General features: G+C 41.1%; 1 protein-coding gene across 8 annotated transcripts in view; it reads right to left on the bottom strand.

The window, feature by feature from the left end:
• The window catches only part of LOC103023932 (plakophilin-4), a 178,789-nt gene that overhangs the window by 124,352 nt on the left and 35,908 nt on the right, over positions 1 to 18,529 (bottom strand). For 7 of the 8 annotated variants that reach the window (XM_022680133.2, XM_022680134.2, XM_022680128.2 and 4 more), the window contains exon 2: positions 4,379 to 4,518. In XM_022680133.2, the coding sequence (XP_022535854.2) occupies positions 4,379 to 4,513 (135 nt within the window). In that variant the 5' untranslated portion in view covers positions 4,514 to 4,518. Of the gene's footprint in view, positions 1 to 2,587; positions 2,807 to 4,378; positions 4,519 to 18,529 lie in introns of those variants that run through there. The other variant, XM_015607008.3, reaches the window with a different exon arrangement.

Genomic DNA, 18,529 nt, shown 5'->3' with positions numbered 1-18,529 from the left:
AGTGCAGAACGTAGGACCTTTTTCTTGTATTTACTTTCCATCTCCTTGATCAGCTAAACAGGTATAAAGCCCCCCTAGAATCAAAGTGTGGAGAAATGTGCTTTTAACTTGGTTTCTGTGTACTGATGAAGCCCCTTTTACTACCTTTGGTATAAGTTTGAGTGGCATTTGTGATCCATAACTAATCAGTCAACATCAGTACCTGAATTCTCGAATGCTCTAATGCACGGGTCAGCAATTAAGTTTGGCCACGGGCCAGATATTGTCTAAGCCATTATGTGGTGGGCCACAAAAGAAAAAAATATCTGTTTTGGAAAATGAAGTGTAATAGGATGGAGAGCTACAGACTAGTAGCTCTCCAGCCCAGAGTGCTGTTGAACCCAATTGCAAAACAGTTGATCTCAAACAGGTAAACCCAAGAAGAAAGGAAAAATAAATAAATAAATAAACACACAGCTCCCCACACGGGATCGAACCCGTGTCATCAGGGTCGCGATCCAATACACCAACGCTGCCCCAGCTAGTGAATTGGGACACGACCGGAAAAAAATGTCCTTATAAGGAGATAAGGAGCACGAGAACGGACAGTAAAACGAAAACAGGCAGAAAATAAAGTCACGCTGAACGCGACAGAGAGACAGTGAAGGAATATAAACAAAAGCTCGCAAGAGAAGAATTTTATTTATTTATTTATTTTCATTATCACTCATTACAGTTCAAACAACCTCACAGGCCAGATGTTTCATGCTTATTGACCCCTGCTCTAACGGCTAAATGCAATCAAACCCACATAGGAATACTTCAAACACCTTGTATAAAGCCTTATAGAAGAGTATAGGCTGTTACTTCAGCAAAGAGGGCAAACTACTTACTAAAAAATTTGATTTCAAAAGAACACAGGATAATATAGTGTTGACACACTCGGATTACTGTAACTATTAAACACAAGTATTTGATTAATACAATACTTGTTGTAAAACCTAAAAGCAAACTATTCCACAACTTTCTTGGAAAAAGAAAGAAAACCTTAGCTGAGGGAGACAGAAAGGCGAAGTGACAAGCAGAAAGCGAAAGGATTAAAGCATGGAATTCTCCTCAGTGTGAAGCACAGAGTGCACACACACACACACACACACACACACACAGGACAGCGCGTTTCAGGTTGAAGAGCCGTGAGGCTGCACACAGCGGGGGTTTCAGGAGCAAAGCCATTAAACTCCAGTTAAAAGGAGAAAGAGGGCGAGAACACACAGCGCAGAACAAACGGCTCAGCCTCAGCTTCGCTCCGACGCTCAGCAATCACACATCCTGACTAACCATTCCATGTTTGGGCATCGGACAGAGCCGGGAGAGAGGGAGAGGCTGCTGGAGTCAGAGAGAGAGAGAGAGAGAGAGAGAGAGAGAGAGAGAGATAGAGAGAGAGAGAGAGAGAGAGAGTGAAAAAGACACAGAAACAAACAGAGAGAAAAAGAGTGTGTGTGAGGGAGTGTAAGGGGTGTGTGAGTGAACAAGTGAAAGCATGATAGTGTTCATGTAAGAGAATATGTGAATAAAATTGGCAGAATTTTTTTTTTCTAAAGCTTAAGTATACAATAGAATATATAGAGATCCAGACAAAATAAAAAGAAAGAATTTAACATATATAAAATATATGTTTATATTTTATGATATAATAAAAGCAGGAGAGTATAAGAGAGGGATATAAGAGCATGTGACAATGTGAAGAGTAATACAATGAAAGGGTGAGCAAAATAAAAGTGAAAACGAGACAGCTGTACATAAAAAATATAAAAGTGAAAGAACTTGGACGGCATGCATGCAACAGAAAAAGAGCGAGAGAGAGAGACAGAGAGACAGACAGAGACAGAGAGTCAGTAATATAAAAGTGATTGAAAATGAGAGAGAGAGAGAGCATGTTAATGAATAAGAAAAAAACAAATCAGGAAAGTGGATGTATAAAATAAAGTGAGATGCAGACACAAAGGAAAAAAAAGAGTGTGTGAAATATAGAGTATATTTCCATAATGATATGCATTTAATAAAAGGTAGAGAGCGCGAAAGTGCGAGAGAGGGAAAGCAGATTCATTCTTTCTTTTAACATCATAAAGCAAGGTCAAAAACGCATAAAAAAAAGAAAGAATGTTTTAGTTTCAGAGTGAATGAGTAAATGAGTGAGTGTGGGGAGTGCGTGAGTAAATGAGTGAGAGTACCAGTGTGCGAGAGTGAGAGAGAGAGAGAATGTGAAATATAAGTATCTCAGGAAAGTAAAAGCATGCAATAAAGTGAAAGAAAAACAAAAAATGTGGCAAAAAAACAGTTGTATAGTAAAATAAACAAAAGTAACAAAAGTGAAAGATAAAAAGCGCGAGAGTGTATAAGAAAGAGGGACAGAGCATGTGAAAGTGAAGAGTGAGAGAATGAAGGGTTAAGCATACAATAGAATATGCGAGAGAGAGAGAGAGAAAGAGAGAGAGAGAGAGAGAGAATCAGAGTGAGAGGCAGTGTGTAAGAGTGTGTAAGAGCGGCAGAACCAAAGATAAATGCAAGTAATAGAAAGTTAGAGTGAAGGACAGAACAGAGCACTCACTCTGGCTGTGCTCATCTCCGACGCCTTCCAGCATGTTTACAGCTGCCGGATCCCTCCAAAAGATCCTGATCCCAAAAAACAGTCCCAGCCACTGCCTTCTCTCCAAAAACACAGAAAGGAGGAGGAAAAAAAGAGCAAAAACACAGACGACAACTGCACGACTCTCTTCACTCACTGCCACAGCGACCTCAACCCAACCCTGCCTCCCTCTCTCCCTCCCTCTCTCCCTCGCTCGCTCTCACTCCCTCGCTCCTCTTTGTCCCGCTCCCTCGTTACACTCCGAGAGGGATTAGTTTACAGTGTGAGGAAGCCCGAGAGTTTCCCAGGAGACCAGCCCTCCAAAAAAAATGAAAAAAGAAAAACGAGAAAAAAAAAAAAAAAAAACCCTCACAGCTCCTCTTCCTCTGCTGGAGTGGGTGAGCAGTTGGGGAGCGAAAGAGTGCAAAAGACAGAGAGAGACAGAGACAGAGAGAGAGAGGCGTGCTACTCGAGGAAAAGAGGAAGTGACATCGCCAGGTGTTCTCCAATGGAGCTCCTTTTCCTGTTGACTCAAGTCAACAATAGGAAATTTGGCCGAGAACCAGAGAGGAAGGACGCAGAGGGAAAAGGAAAACATTAAAATAACAATAGTCAGAGTTCCTTGAGCGTTATTCCGCCCCTCTCGCTTGCTATTCTCCACATCCCTCACATCTCTCTCTCTCTCTCTCTCTCTCTCTCTCTCTCTCTCTCTCTCTCTCTCTATCTCTCTATCTCTCACTCCTCACACATTCAGCCAAAGCCCACCTACCAGCCATTCACCCACTACCAGCTCAGGATTAAGAAACTGGGCGTGGCCCAGATCAGTTTATATATATATATATATATATATATATATATATATATATATACACATACACATAGGTATATATATATATATATATATATATATATATATATATATATATATATATATAAACTGATCAGGCAATTCCAGCAAAAATCCTTTTAGAACTAGTGTAATTGTACAATTCTTGCACAATTCTGGTACTCCCATACTGGTTTTCCACTTTAGCTGTAAATGAGCCGATTTGAATGCCATAAACACAACAAATCCATATACATCTCTGGAAAAAAAAATAAGAGACCACTTAAAACATTGAGTTTCTTTGATTTTACCAGATTGAAAACCTCTGGAATATAATCAAGAGGAAGATGGATGATCACAAACCATCAAAACCAAGCTGAAATGCTTGATTTTTTGCACCAGGAGTGGCAAAAAAAAAAAGTTTTCCAAAAGCAGTGTGTAAGACTGGTGGAGGAGAACATGCCAAGATGCATGAAAACTGTGATTAAAAAACAGGGTTATTGCACCAAATATTGATTTCTGAACTCTTAAAACTTTATTAATATGAACTTGTTTTTTTTGCATTATTTGAGGTCTGAAAGCTCTGCTTCGTTTTTGTTATTTCAGACATTTTCCACTTTTTTTTATATAAAAATGCTCTAAATTACAATATTTTATTTGGAATTGGTGAGAAATATCTGTAGTTTATAGCATAAAACAACAATGTTAATTTAACTCAAACATTTACTTATAAATAGCAAAATCAGATTCTCTATTTTTTCAAGAGCTATATATATATATGATCTTAAATTCCTACATTATTATGTGTAAAAGCTAGGAAGTAGCATTATGAAAGACAAAGTTAGACAATGATTTGCAGCTGTAAACATCTTGATAACTTACTGGATAACTTACAGAAATCCAGAATTAAAAACTCCTAGTGCACAGGTTTTTGTTTAGGCTCTTACCTGCTCTTTGACAGAGGCCAGGATATTATTGGCTGTGCTGTCAGCCTCCATGCTGTGACTGGCTAGTCCTTCTCTGATTGGCGGCAGCAGCAGCAGACCCTCCTCCGAAAGTGGGCTCTGCTCAGGAGCGGGCATTCCTCCTGTAAACACACACACACATACACACATGTATATATATATATATATATATATATATATATATATATATATATATATATATATATATATATATATATATATATATATATATATATATATATATGTATTTTAAACATGAGCACATAAACAGAAAAAAACAAACATTCCACAGCACTAAATTGTGTACTGGAGCCGAAAACTGGTTTCCATTTGCTTTAAGGTTGGAGGGAATACAAATGTGCAATTTGCCTTCTGTTTAACACACACACACACACACACACACACACACACATACACACACCCCCATGCATCCCTCTCTGAGCTCCACCAGTTATACAGCATGTGTATCACAAGGCCACAGAGCAGAGAAAACACACACACACACACACACACACACACCTATAAAAAAGTAAAGATAGCTGTGGTTGGACAGTATAAACAGGAGCATGTAGAGCAGCGAGGGATTTGTCCTGCACACAGTTCCCAAAAGCCCCGTGAGATCTGGACCAGGGAGATGTAGCTACAGCACACAGTAGCATCCAAATCTAAACTAGTACCAAAACTGTAAGAGTTACAGCAGCATATAAACATGTCCATCTGGAGGCTGGGTGGAGTAAAAAAGTGATCCTGCATAGTTCTGCAGTGATGTGGATCACACGTCTACGGCGCAGTTCTTGGAAGAGCAGCCGAGACCAGAAAATTTGCATGCTAGTTTACAGTCAATCATTCAGCAGACACACTGCTCCAGGGCCAGGAGTGTACTGAAAACACTGCAATATGAGTATTAATGAAATACAGACATACAGACTGAGGCCTGTCTCACAGAGAGAAAAGAAAACCAGAGCAAACAAAAAAAATGACCAATATATCAATTCCTAAGGTCACTGAAAATGAAAGGTAGAACTCTAATTTTCTCCCGTTTTACCCCCAATTTATCCGGCCAATTGTTTCACCCATTCAGCTACAACCCAGTTGTAAATCCCCACAAGCAGAGTTAAGACTAGTCATGTGCAAAGCCAGCCACCGCTCATGCTGATGCAACATTGCTGAGTAGCATCACAGCACAGCGCGTGTTAGAAGGAAAGTGCAGCGACTGGGTTCCGATACATCAGCTCACAGATGCCTTGAGCTGACTGACATCACCCTTTAGAGTGAAGTTGGAGAAAAAGCGCCATCTACCCACCCAGAGAGAGCAAAACCAATTGTGCTCTCTTGGGGCTCGGTCAGCTGATGACAAGCTGCATGACTGGGATTCGAACCAGCGATCTCCCAAACATAGTGGCAGCGCTTTAGACCACTGGACCACTCGGTGCCCCAAGAAACATGCCTTTTCAATAGTTTTCTGTATTTCCAGACAATTTTACTTTTTGATATTACACTACTACTACACAAATAAGCTTTAGAATAAGCTATAGTGGTGTTTCGAAGCAGCTATAGTGTGGATATAAATTTAAAGAGAGTTCATATTCATAGAGTTCGAGGCTGTAAAGTAACATTACAGAATTGTACACAAATATAAATTACACTGTGTTACACAGATCTGGTGAGAGATCTTATACAGCTTCACCAAAGTTACATAGTGCAGTAGCAGAGTTCTAGCCTGGAGTGACAATGATTGACACCACTCTCCACATTAAATTCAGTACAGAATTAACATGATTTTGAAGTTGATATAGAGTTTGGCACTCTTTTTTGAAATATAGCACTCCTGGTGCACACCACCATATTGCGAGATGTATAATGCCTCATGAATATGTCTCCATGTACCGTGATGCACATTTGCAATGTCATTCACACCGAAATTAATTTTTTCTTACTGTACATTCAAGATATTTATTGGCCTCATTTGCACAGAACACCTGAGTATGAGATTCAGTAGTCTCAGCTGCTCCTCTTCTCTCCCGCTAATAAAGAAATGAAATAAAATGAAATGATCTGTGGCTGGAGAGATGAGACGCTCCACTGCCCGGAGAGGAATCACTTTAGCAGAAATCTATTGTCTCTGTGCCACTCCAAGCCAGGGAATAGACTCAGCCCCATCAGAAAGTGCATTATTTATTGTGTTTATGTGGATTGTGGTGGTTACAGCATCTGCTGCCACATAAGTCAAGCCTGGCCCGTGTAAAAGTGCCACATTTTACTGTGGCGAACTCATCGGAGCGTCTGCTGACGACAGCAAGGGTCTTTATAGCAGCGCAAGATGACAAAGTAGCCATACATTACAGCAAGTGTTGCGTGCTTGGGGAAGAGCAACATATGCAAAATAAATACACACTTACACCTACAGGGTTCACTTTCTTGTTCTGAAATTAAACACACAATTAAAAAAAAGATTTATTATGCTTAGGGCTTAATATTAAGAAGAACTAGGCGAAATTATATACTGCAATCCTGTAAGCAAATCAAAACCCACCTCTTCAGATCTGCTTTTAACCTATGATGTAATGTAGAAAACTTGTAGAAATTATATATATATATATATATATATATATATATATATATATATATATATATATATAAATTTATATATATAATATATATATATATATATATATATATATATTATAACTATATATATATATATATATATATATATATATATATATATATATATATATATATTATAATTATATATATATATAATTTTGCCTTTTACTTTGTGCCTTATCTTTGTATGTAAAGCATCTTTGAGAATTTTGAAAAGCGCTATATTAATAAAATGTATTATGTATAAAGGAGGAGAACTCTTATAGTAAAAAAAACACTATCATATTTATAAAATCAAAGTAAAAGAAAAGAAAAAAACTTTATTAAGTCCACCAATGTGGACATAGCCAGCATAGTATAATTTTATAAATAAATGTAACTATTATTTATATGCAAACAATAAAATCAAAAGCCATCTTCTGAGAAATCTGAAGAAATTCTACATTTTTTTTTTCATCTTTATTTCTAATATTTCTCATTTTAAACCTCAATTTACATGGCCAATTACCCAAATCACTCATTAGGACGTCCCCCATCACTAGTGATGCCCCAACACAAGAAAAGTGAAGACTAGCACATGCCTCCTTCAACACATGTGAAATCAGCCACCACCTCTTTCCGAACTGCTGCTGATGCATCTTTGCTGAGTAGTACCACAGCGCACTCGAAAGAAAAGCACAGCGACTTGGTTCCGATATATCAGCTCACAGATGCCTTCTGCTGATCAACATCACCCTTTGGAGTGATGAGGGAAAGAGCGCCATATACCCACCCAGAGAGAGCAAGGCCAATTGTGCTCTCTCAGGGCTCCGGTAGCTGTGGCAAGCTGCATGAACAGGATTCGAAAAAATTCTATTTTCACAGGAAACTCACTTAAAATCACAAAAGTCAGAAATGTAGAGAAATTTTTAAGTATTTTCTGCTAGTTGGAGAGATACACTGGGTCTGTTGAAAAATGCAGGAGCTGCTGTCTGTTTATATGATTCCACATAGCTAACCACATGCCTTCACACAAGCACATAGAGAGACATTCCCTCAGCCTGTCTATGACACACACACACTTATATGTGGCTTTGGAATGGAATGATGTTATTTAGTTTCGCAAGAAAAGATATATATCAGGCCAGAGTGTGTGAATGTGATCATGTGGGAATGTGTGTCACTGACCTGAAACATGACTCGAGCTGCATTTTCACAATCATTTCACACTCATTTAGACACTACTGCTAACACTCTTACCATACTACTGCGGCTGCTACTACTGTAATTATACTGTGATTTGTACTGTACTGTATGTTTACTGTTATTACACTGATTACTACTACTGCTATACAGCTATAAATACTCTGCTATTAATACTTCTACTGTAATCATGTTATACAAATAACTGCCATTATAATATTATAACAGTTGTTGTTCTGCATAATGCTATTACTACTATCATTATTCTACTACTAATTCTATTTGGGATATATGACAAACACTTTGTTCGACATAGGCATAGAGCTATTAACATAACTACCCTTAGCATATTACTACTGTTATGATACTGCTATTACTACTGCTATTTTAGGACTATTGCCTCAAATTTAAACTGCTATGTAACAAATCACTTATTATACCGCTATTTCTACAATTATTTCACTGTGCTATAACAATTATTGTTGTTACTATTCTGCTATGACTACAATGACTATTATACCATTATTATTATTACTATTACTACCATTACTTTTATTATACAGCTAGTATATTGATTACTGTTATTAATCTGCTCTTATATCAATTAATACTATAGCACAGATTTATTTGCAGAGATTTTTATTAGAACTATTGTTATCACAACGCAAATCTACAGAAAAAAAAATGTAAAAAGACTAAATAAACAAGCAAACAAACAGTCAGTCAAGTAAAACATTGCACACATACAGTAAAGCATGTCTTACATATTATGATGGTGTATTATTAATAGAATATATATAAAAAAAAAATCAAATTCCATATTTATATCTTGTATTTTTCTGAATTAAACTATTTACATTGGTTGGATCATATGAATAACATGACCCATCAAACCACATGACCACAGGAAATGTGATTGGTCAGTAAGCTAGCTCACAGCACAGTGAAAAATGTCCAGTCAGTGATTAGTGGCTTATTTGTATAGTGCATCTCTCTGCATTATCAATACGGCAATATGCAATATCATAATAACATTATATACATATATAAACATATATATTTTATATATATTTATATATATATATATATATATATATATATATATATATATATATATATATATATATATATATATATATACACATATATATATATATATATATATATATATATATATATATATATATATATATATATATATATATATATATATATATATATATATATATATATAGGGGTATAGGGTCTGCCCGGCTACAGAATTCCCTTAGTCAGCTAAAATATAACAATATCACACAAATATAAACATCAAAACCAAAAGAAATGTTGCATCTGTCCTCTATCTGACCCTGCAGGCAGACTCATCAGACACCTGCCACTCACCACACGACTTCTATCAGCAACAGAGAGCTCTCTGTTCTCTACAAATTACAATTATAACAAACGCCAGTCTGAGCTGCCTAACCCGACTCTGCACCGCTAGAAACAGCCTGGACTTAAACAGTTAAACAGCACAGCCTGACTCACGCTTCAGCTGCCCCATCACTCTCCAGCGGGGTCAGAGCTTTCTGCTGAGCTTCAGGAGGGACTGAACTGACCAGGGGAACAAAGAGTAACACCTGCTTTTCTGTGTGTGTGTGTGTGTGTGTGTGTGTGTCACAGAGAGTCAGTTACCTGTCTGGCAGGTTAAACACACCCCGTGTGTTTACAGTTTGATAGGAGAATGAGAGAGAGCACGCGGGGGGAGGAAGACAGAGAAGGTCTTCTGCTCTAAATGGAAGTCATGCAGGAAGCAGATGAGACTTCTGAGCTCATGAAGACGGTCTGATAACAAATCACAGCTCCATCCCGTGATGAGAACACCATCAGACCTCTCTCTCTCTCTCTCTCTTTCTCTCTCGCACGCACACACACACACACACACACTCATTATCCAGCAGCTTCAGGCCTACTCTTGCAGTTAAAACTCCTCACCTTCTTTATTTCCATGACTATTTACATTGTAGATTCTCACTGAAGGCATCAAGACTATGAATGAACACGTGGAGTTTTATGTACTTAATAAAAAAAAAAAGAGCTGTCCTCCACAGTCACCGGACCTGAACCCAATCCAGGTGGTTTGGGGTGAGCTGGAGCACAGAGTAAAGAAAGCAAAGGAGCAACATGTGCTAATAGACACCTCTGGGAACTCCTTCCTTCAAGACTGTTGGAAAACCATTTCAGGTGGCCACCTCTTGAAGCTTATTGAGAGAATAAGCTGGATCAGCTGAATAAGTGGATCAGACCCACCCAAGATGGTGGCGCGTTAACACGCAGCGGCCGCTCCGAGTCCGAGTTTTGTGGAATTGTGGCTTAACGGCAACATTCTGGACAGCGCCATTCAGCTAGCCGGGCTAACCGCGTTCAGAGCCGATAGAAGCGCGGCTCTATCCGGGAAGACCCGCGGTGGAGGCGTGTGTGTTTACATCAACACGGAATGGTGTAACAACGCTGTGACTGTCGCCAAACACTGCTCTCCGCTGGTGGAGTTCCTGATAGTCAAGTGCAGACCTTTTTATTTAGTACGGGAGTTCTCCGTCGTGCTAATAGCTGCTGTCTACATTCCACCCAGCGCTAGCATTGGTGCTAATGCTAAAGAGGCTCTGTGTGAACTCTATCGGTCTATCAGCGATCTGCAAAACAAACACCCAGACGGACTGTTTATTATCGCCGGAGATTTCAACCACGCAAATCTCAAGTCAGTGCTCCCTAAATTCCACCAACATGTGAACTTTGCAACGAGAGGAGCGAGCGCGTTGGATCTTGTTTACACAAACATCCCCAGCGCGTACCGGGCGGAGCCGCGCCCCCACCTCGCTTTCTCGGATCACATGTGTGTTTGGCTGACACCAACATACACACCACTCATCAGACGCTCCAGACCAGTTCAGAAGCAGGTGAAAACCTGGCCGGCAGGCTCCATCTCTGCCCTTCAGGACTGTTTTGAGTGCACTGCATGGGACATGTTAAGGGAGGCTGCTACTGAAGGCGATTCTGTTGATTTGGAGGAGTATGCAGCATCAGTCACTGGCTACATCAGCAAGTGTATTGATGATGTCACTGTCTCCAAGACCATCACCACACGCCCAAACCAGAAGCCTTGGATGACTGCTGAGGTACGTGCGCTGCTGAGGACCCGCGACTCCGCCTTCAGAGTGGGTGACAAGGTGGCCCTGAGGAAAGCGAGAGCCGACCTGTCAAGAGCTATCAGAGTGGCAAAGCGCGCACACGCCCAGAGAATCCACAGCCACTTTAAGGACACGGGTGACGCGCGGCGCATGTGGCAGGGCATCCAGGCAATCACCAACTACAGGACAATGCCACCGTCCTGTGAACGTGATGCCTCCCTCCCTGATGCCCTAAACAACTTTTATGCACGGTTTGAGGCACAAAACAACACGATGGCGAGAAAGACCATGCCCAAGCCGGACGAGCAGGTGTTGTGCCTGACTGCAGTGGATGTGAGGAACACTCTGCGCAGAGTCAACCCACGAAAAGCTGCAGGACCAGACAACATCCCCGGCAGAGTGCTCAGGGAGTGCGCAGACCAGCTGACAGATGTTCTCACGGACATCTTCAACATCTCCCTGTGCAGCGCCACTGTCCCAACGTGCCTCAAGTCCACCACCATCGTCCCCGTGCCGAAGAAGTCCACAGTGTCCTGCCTCAATGACTACCGTCCCGTTGCACTTACACCCATCATCATGAAGTGCTTCGAGAGGCTAGTCATGAGGAACATCAAGACACAACTGCCCTCTTCACTGGACCCCCTGCAGTTTGCGTATCGTCCCAATCGCTCCACGGACGATGCCATCACCACCACCCTTCATCTCTCCCTCACCCACCTGGAGAAGAAGGACACTTACGTCAGAATGCTGTTTATAGACTTCAGTTCAGCATTCAACACCATCATCCCACAGAACCTCACCAGGAAGCTAAGCTCGCTCGGCCTCAACACCCCCCTCTGCAACTGGATCCTGGACTTTCTGACGGGGAGACCCCAGTCAGTCCGGTTCGGGGGCAGCACCTCCAGCACCATCACACTGAACACGGGGGCCCCCCAGGGCAGTGTCCTGAGTCCTCTGCTGTTCACCCTGCTGACTCATGACTGTGCTGCAAAACACAGTTCTAACAGCTTTATCAAGTTCGGCGATGATACAACCGTGCTGGGTCTCATCACCAAAGGCGACGAGTCAGCATACAGAGAGGAGGTGCAGCGGCTGACAGACTGGTGTACAGTCAACAACCTTCACCTGAATGTGGACAAGCCAAAGGAAATGGTTGTTGACTTCAGGAGAGCACAACACACCCACTCTCCACTCAACATCGACGGGTCCTCTGTGGAGATTGTTAAGAGCACCAAGTTCCTTGGTGTCCACTTAGCAGATAACCTCACCTGGACCCTGAACACCAGCTCTACAGCCAAGAAAGCCCAGCAGCGTCTCTACTTCCTCCGGAAGCTGAGAAAGGCCCGTCTCCCTCCACCCATCCTCACAATCTTCTATAGAGGGACCATTGAGAGCATCCTAAGCAGCTGCATCACTGCCTGGTTTGGGACCTGCACCGTCTCTGACCGCAAGACCCTCCAGCGTATTGTGAGGACAGCTGAGAGGATCATCAGCGTCTCTCTCCCCTCCATCACGGACATTTACACCACCCGCAGCATCCGCAAAGCAACCAGCATTGTGAATGACCCCACTCATCCCTCACACGAACTGTTCTCCCTCCTGCCTTCGGGAAGAAGGTACCACAGCATCCGGTCCAGCACGACCAGATTCTGCAACAGCTTCTACCCCCAAGCCATCAGACTCCTTAACTGCAGAGACTGAACTGACGTTTTTTCTGTACATGCACACACACTCTTACCCCACTTACCCCAGAAAATGGAAAGCACTAAAAACCCTACTACCTCACTGGACTCTATTGCACACTGTGTAATAGAGTAATTACTACCTCACCTGGTCTTTTTTGCACACTGCAAAATTTGCACACTGTCTTGTTATTTATTATTCTTTGTCTGTATGGTGTTGTATTGCCTGTCTGCACTTTTGTACTGTTGCACTATTGTTCTGTCTACACTGTGTTTATGTGCACCATGGTCCTTGGAGGAACGTTGTTTCGTTTCACTGTGTACTCTGCATATAGCTGAAATGACAATAAAAACCACTTTGACTTTGAGAATGATGCCAAGAGTGTGCAAAGCAGTAATCAGAGCAAAGGTGGCTATTTTGAAGAAACTATATTTTTTTTAGTTATTTCACCTTTTTTTTTGTTAAGTACATAAAACTCCACATGTGTTCGCTCATAGTTTTGATGCCTTCAGTGAGAATCTACAATGTAAATAGTCATGAAAATAAAATTAAAAAACGCATTGAAAATGAGAAGGTGTGTCCAAACCAGAGACTGTAAAAAAAGATGGACGTCGTGTTGCCGTTACCATTCATTCAATGAAAATGAAGTCAAAATCTTCCACCATGTGATCCTGACACCAGATTCTGCGCAGTAGAGACCAGAGGAGGGAGAAAGCCTGTGGAGAGACAGCCTACTCATTTAAATTAACCCTCCCCTGAGGGCTGCCTCGCGGTCACAGGCTGCAGAGCGGAGCGGAGCGGAGCTGACGGTCTGTTATTGGTCCCGCCCATAACCAGCCCTTTTACAATAACCACACCTTTTTTGAATAGAGCTGAATAACGTTTTAAAAACCGAATTCTGTGGGGATATAAAAATTTGACAATATAAGCAGAGGCTACACTAGCTGTTACATTTAAATAAAGGAGGTAGAATAAAAGTTTATTAGAAAAAAAACGTGATTGAAAGTTGTCTGTTTTGCCATTGAAACCTATGGGGATGGGTGGAGTTACACAGCTTTCTGAAACCAAACAGCAGGGGGCGCCCGACCTGTGGTGGCTTCACTTTTGAGAGACGATGCTCTGTCCAGCTATATACAGTCTATGGTCCAAACTTTTGGCCTGTACTGTAGAGAGATACAGTATAAAAAATGGTCTCTCCAAACAAGCACTGTATTTTATACCTTAGGTCAATTATTAAAAACATAGTACTGATTATTTAATAAATAGTTAACATGTAAAGGTTGGTGTCAGACAGTGGTTCATTCGATGTTGTGTTTAAACTCGTCTACAGATACTACCATTCAGACTGGATAAAAGGTAACAAGTGTTTTTTTGCTTAGATTTTATGCAAATTGGGTGTGTGTTTAGTTTTCTTCAAATTTGATGAAAATAAAAAAAATCGCAACATATCATCTTGCTTTCTGCATGGAAATATGTCACAAGATATTGATATATTGAATAGTAACCCCTGACCCATAGATATCTTACCATCAGTTTTCCTTTCATATAGTTATCTACTCCAGCAGACACTCAGCTTTCTTCAGCTGTTTCTGCACCAAAAGCAGCACCTACCTTCCTCACAGTAATAGTGGATTTATTTCAAGGACATATTGGTTTGCAATGAGGAGTGTAATGGTGCACTCAGTTGTATGAAGAACACACAGGATGCAGTAAGGTATGGAGGAAGCAGCCATGCATTGGACAAAGATTGATGGACGCAGTGAGTCAAATCAAATTTCAGAAGTGCAAATTTCATCCGGAAAAATCAAAGCTTAAATTATCAGAAGGGAAGTTTGGAGTTGCTTGGTATTGTGGAATTTTGGAGTCTCTCTCTCTCTCTTTCTCTCTTTTTTTCTCTCTTTTTTTCTCTCTCTCTCTCTCTTTCTCTCATCGCCCACCGTTTCTGTCTCTTTCTCCCTGTTTCTCTCTCCCTCAGTCTTTCTCTCTCTGTCTCTCATCACCCACCGCTTCTCTCTCCCTGTCTGTCTCTCCCTGTCTGTCTCTCCCTGTCTGTCTCTCCCTGTCTGTCTCTCCCTGTCTGTCTCTCCCTGTCTGTCTCTCCCTTTATCTGTCTGTCTCTATCTTTATCTGTCTGTATCTCCCTGTATCTGTCTCTCCCTGTCTGTATCTCTCTTTCTCAGACTTTCTCTCCCTCTTTCTTTTAGATTTTCTCTCCCTCTTTGTCTCTCATCACCCACTCTTTCTCTCTCCCTGTCCGTCTCTCTCTCTCTCTCTCTCAGACTTTCTCTCCCTCTCTCTGTCTCTCACCTACCTTTTGTCTGTCTTTAGCTCAGTCGATCTCTCTCTTCCTGTCTGTCTCTCCTTCAGACTTTATATCTATCTCATTACCCACCCTGTCTGTCTGTCTGTCTCTTTCTTGGTCTTCTACCAACTAACATTACCATTGCACAGCTGAAATGTTAACATTATACTAATTTAAAGCTATATTGCTTGATATTACTGTTGATGATAACTGAACCTCTTCAATGATCTCTTAAATCGCTATTAAGCAAGAGTTGCTATCAGTTCTGAGTAAAATGAGAAACATAATAAAGAAGGTTCAGAACAGAAAACAGTTCCTAGAAAAAAAAAAAAAAAACGTGTCCTGATTCACAATAAAGGTTCTGGGTTTCTGCTTCCTCAGCACTTACGCCTACAAGCAAAAACACATTTCCATTACTCAGCTGATATTCAGGTGAATGAGTAAATTCAATAGTCTGAAAGCTTTCAGATCATCTCTTCACTGATCTTTCAGCTTCTTTCCAAGCTTCAATTTAACGTTCTGCCACTTCAGACTAGTTTATGACTGGTCACGGCTGCATCGGGCCACTGGCTGCAGTTTGCAGTGTTTGTGAAACGCAGTAGGGTTGCCATGTTACTAACAAAGCTGTTGCCAGGCTTTACCTTCTTCACCCTGCATCGTTAGGCTCCTCTAAAAGCACAAATCAGTGGTAAGGAAGAGTTAGACTCCTCTAAAGTAGCTATTTCACAGAGTTCTTCATTACTAATAATAAAACATGAGTGGCCATAGTGTAGATTACAAGCCTAGTGTGGAGAGCAGATTTCACCTGCATCCATAAATAAAGAACACTTTGATTTCCTGCGTGACCTTATTAATCTACCCCCCGTAAACACTGCCAGGAGGAGAGGCTCATTGATCAAGTGGAGAGTTAAGGTCAATTCCACTTCAGTAAAGGTAATGTAACGGCAAAATTCTGCTCAATACCATCGACTCTGAAATGTACAAACATCAATAGATTTCAATTTACTAAAACAAACAGAATAGAAAGCTAATTGAGCCCAAACATTGGGTGTACACCTGAGGCTGAAACTATATGCCACAGTATGTCTGAAAGAGAAAGAGAAAGAGAGAGAAGGAGAGAGAGAGAAAACTAATGAAAGAATGCAAAAACAAGAAAGAGAGAGAGACTGCAGAGTGAGAAAAGGCTTAAAGTAATAAAGTGCGAGAAACAGCAAATATGAACAAGAGCAAGAAGAAGACAGAAAGAAAGGCAGAGACAGAGAGACACACAGAGAGAGAGAGAGAGAGAGAGAGAGAGAGAGAGAGAGAGAGAGAGAGCAAATGAGAAATACAAAAGCAAGAAAGATAGAGAGGCTGCAAAGTGAGAAAGGGCTTAACAAAGTAATAAGACAAAGTGTGAGCAAGTGCAAGAAAAAGACAAAAAGAGAGGCAGAGGCAGAGAGAGAGAGAGTGAGAGAGAGAAAGAGAGACAGAGAGAGAGAGGAAATAGCATAAGAGAAAATGCAAGAGAGACACACATAAACGAATATAAAAGCAAGAAAGAAAAAATTAAGAGACTGCAGAATGAAAAAGGGCTTAAAGTAAGAAAGTGAGAGAAAGAGCTAGTGTGAACAAGAAAGACAAAAAAACAAGGATAAGATACAGAGGAAAAGAGAAAGAGACAGAAAGAAAAATAGAGACAGAGAAAAAACAAGAGAGAGACACTTTATTTTGAGAGACAGATGTAAGAATGAGATTGTCTCACACACAGAGAAAAAGAGAAAACAAGAGTGAGAAAAGAGCGAGACAGTAGAGTGAGAAAGAAAGAGTCAGCCAGTGTGTGAAAGAGAGCAAGAGTGACAGTAAGAGACAGCTAGAGAGAAATATAAAGACAGAGAGAGAATGTGAGAGTGTGCGAGAGAAAGGACAGAGAGAGTGTGAAAGAGTGAGAGATATAAAGAGAGAAAGAAAAAGAGAGTGTATGAGAATAGAGTGAGACACTAATGTGCAGAAGTTTGAGAGTGTGAAAGAGTGAGACGAAGAGGGAGACTGACTAGGAGACACAGAGAAAGAGAATGCCTGGGGCTAAAGTTCAAATCCAGGTGGGTTCTTGGGTGCACACACACACTAACACACACACACTAACACACACACACTAACACACACACACTAACACACACACACTAACACACACACACTAACACACACACACACTAACACACACACACTAACACACACACACTAACACACCCACACTAACACGCGCACGTAACCTTTACTTCACCTGCTCTGGCCATCTGGTCTGGCTCATAACATTACAGAAGGCAGCAGTAAAGAGCAGAATGATGACTAACCCCTGACTTCAGCACACACACGCCTGCAGCTCTGTCCTGACATAGAGGGGGTCCAGAGGTGACAATGCTGCTGGACCCCCATGTCACACCATGCTGCTGCTATGACAACAGTAGCGCAGCACTGGGTGGAGGCGAGCTGTCTGACCTCAGGGTGGAACCTCGCCGGCTGAGCTCCGTATGTCCGTGCGGCCGTGACTCATCAATCTCCTGCAGAATCGTCTGAGCTTTCCAGAAGCTCTTCCTCTCCCAATTTCAGGAGGGGGGATGATGTCAGCAGATGAATGCAAGTTCTTGTGACGTTGTATTCTGCAGGGCAACACTAAAAGACCAATAATATGAAAAACAAACTGTTCAATTGAAGGTTTAATTGATTCCTCAGCCCATAAATAGAAATGTAGAATCTTTAGTTAAAGTTGTAGTCTGTATTATTTTGTTTCTAAACTGAAAGCAGAAGCATTTCTGAGTGAAGAAAAAACTAAATATTGTGTTTAATGGTACTAGTGTTCTGGAAGGACCATTCCTGCTAAGCCCTATTATACTGTATATTCATTCTAAAAACTGGGGTGTTGGGACGTATTTACATCACACGTACGGTCTCTAAAATATCCTCTAAAAGAGGATCCAGCTCAGGTTTACTGAGTGCGAGTGGCTGGTGGAGCAATGGAGACTTCAGAAGGGGAAACTCAGACCTCAGTAGCTCATTCACTCATAGTAAAAACAAAGATCTCTCTCTCCCTCTCCCTTTCCCTCTCTCTCTCTCTGAACATAACCTGGAATTCTTCCGCATGCTTATTGCAATTACCCATTCTAACCAGAGAGGCCCACACATCGCTCTCCAGTGATCTCTCCTTCAAAGTTC

This window comes from Astyanax mexicanus, chromosome 11, assembly GCF_023375975.1.
Source record: "Astyanax mexicanus isolate ESR-SI-001 chromosome 11, AstMex3_surface, whole genome shotgun sequence".
NCBI classification, from domain to species: domain Eukaryota; kingdom Metazoa; phylum Chordata; class Actinopteri; order Characiformes; family Acestrorhamphidae; genus Astyanax; species Astyanax mexicanus.
This window is presented reverse-complemented; position numbering and strand designations above follow the sequence as displayed.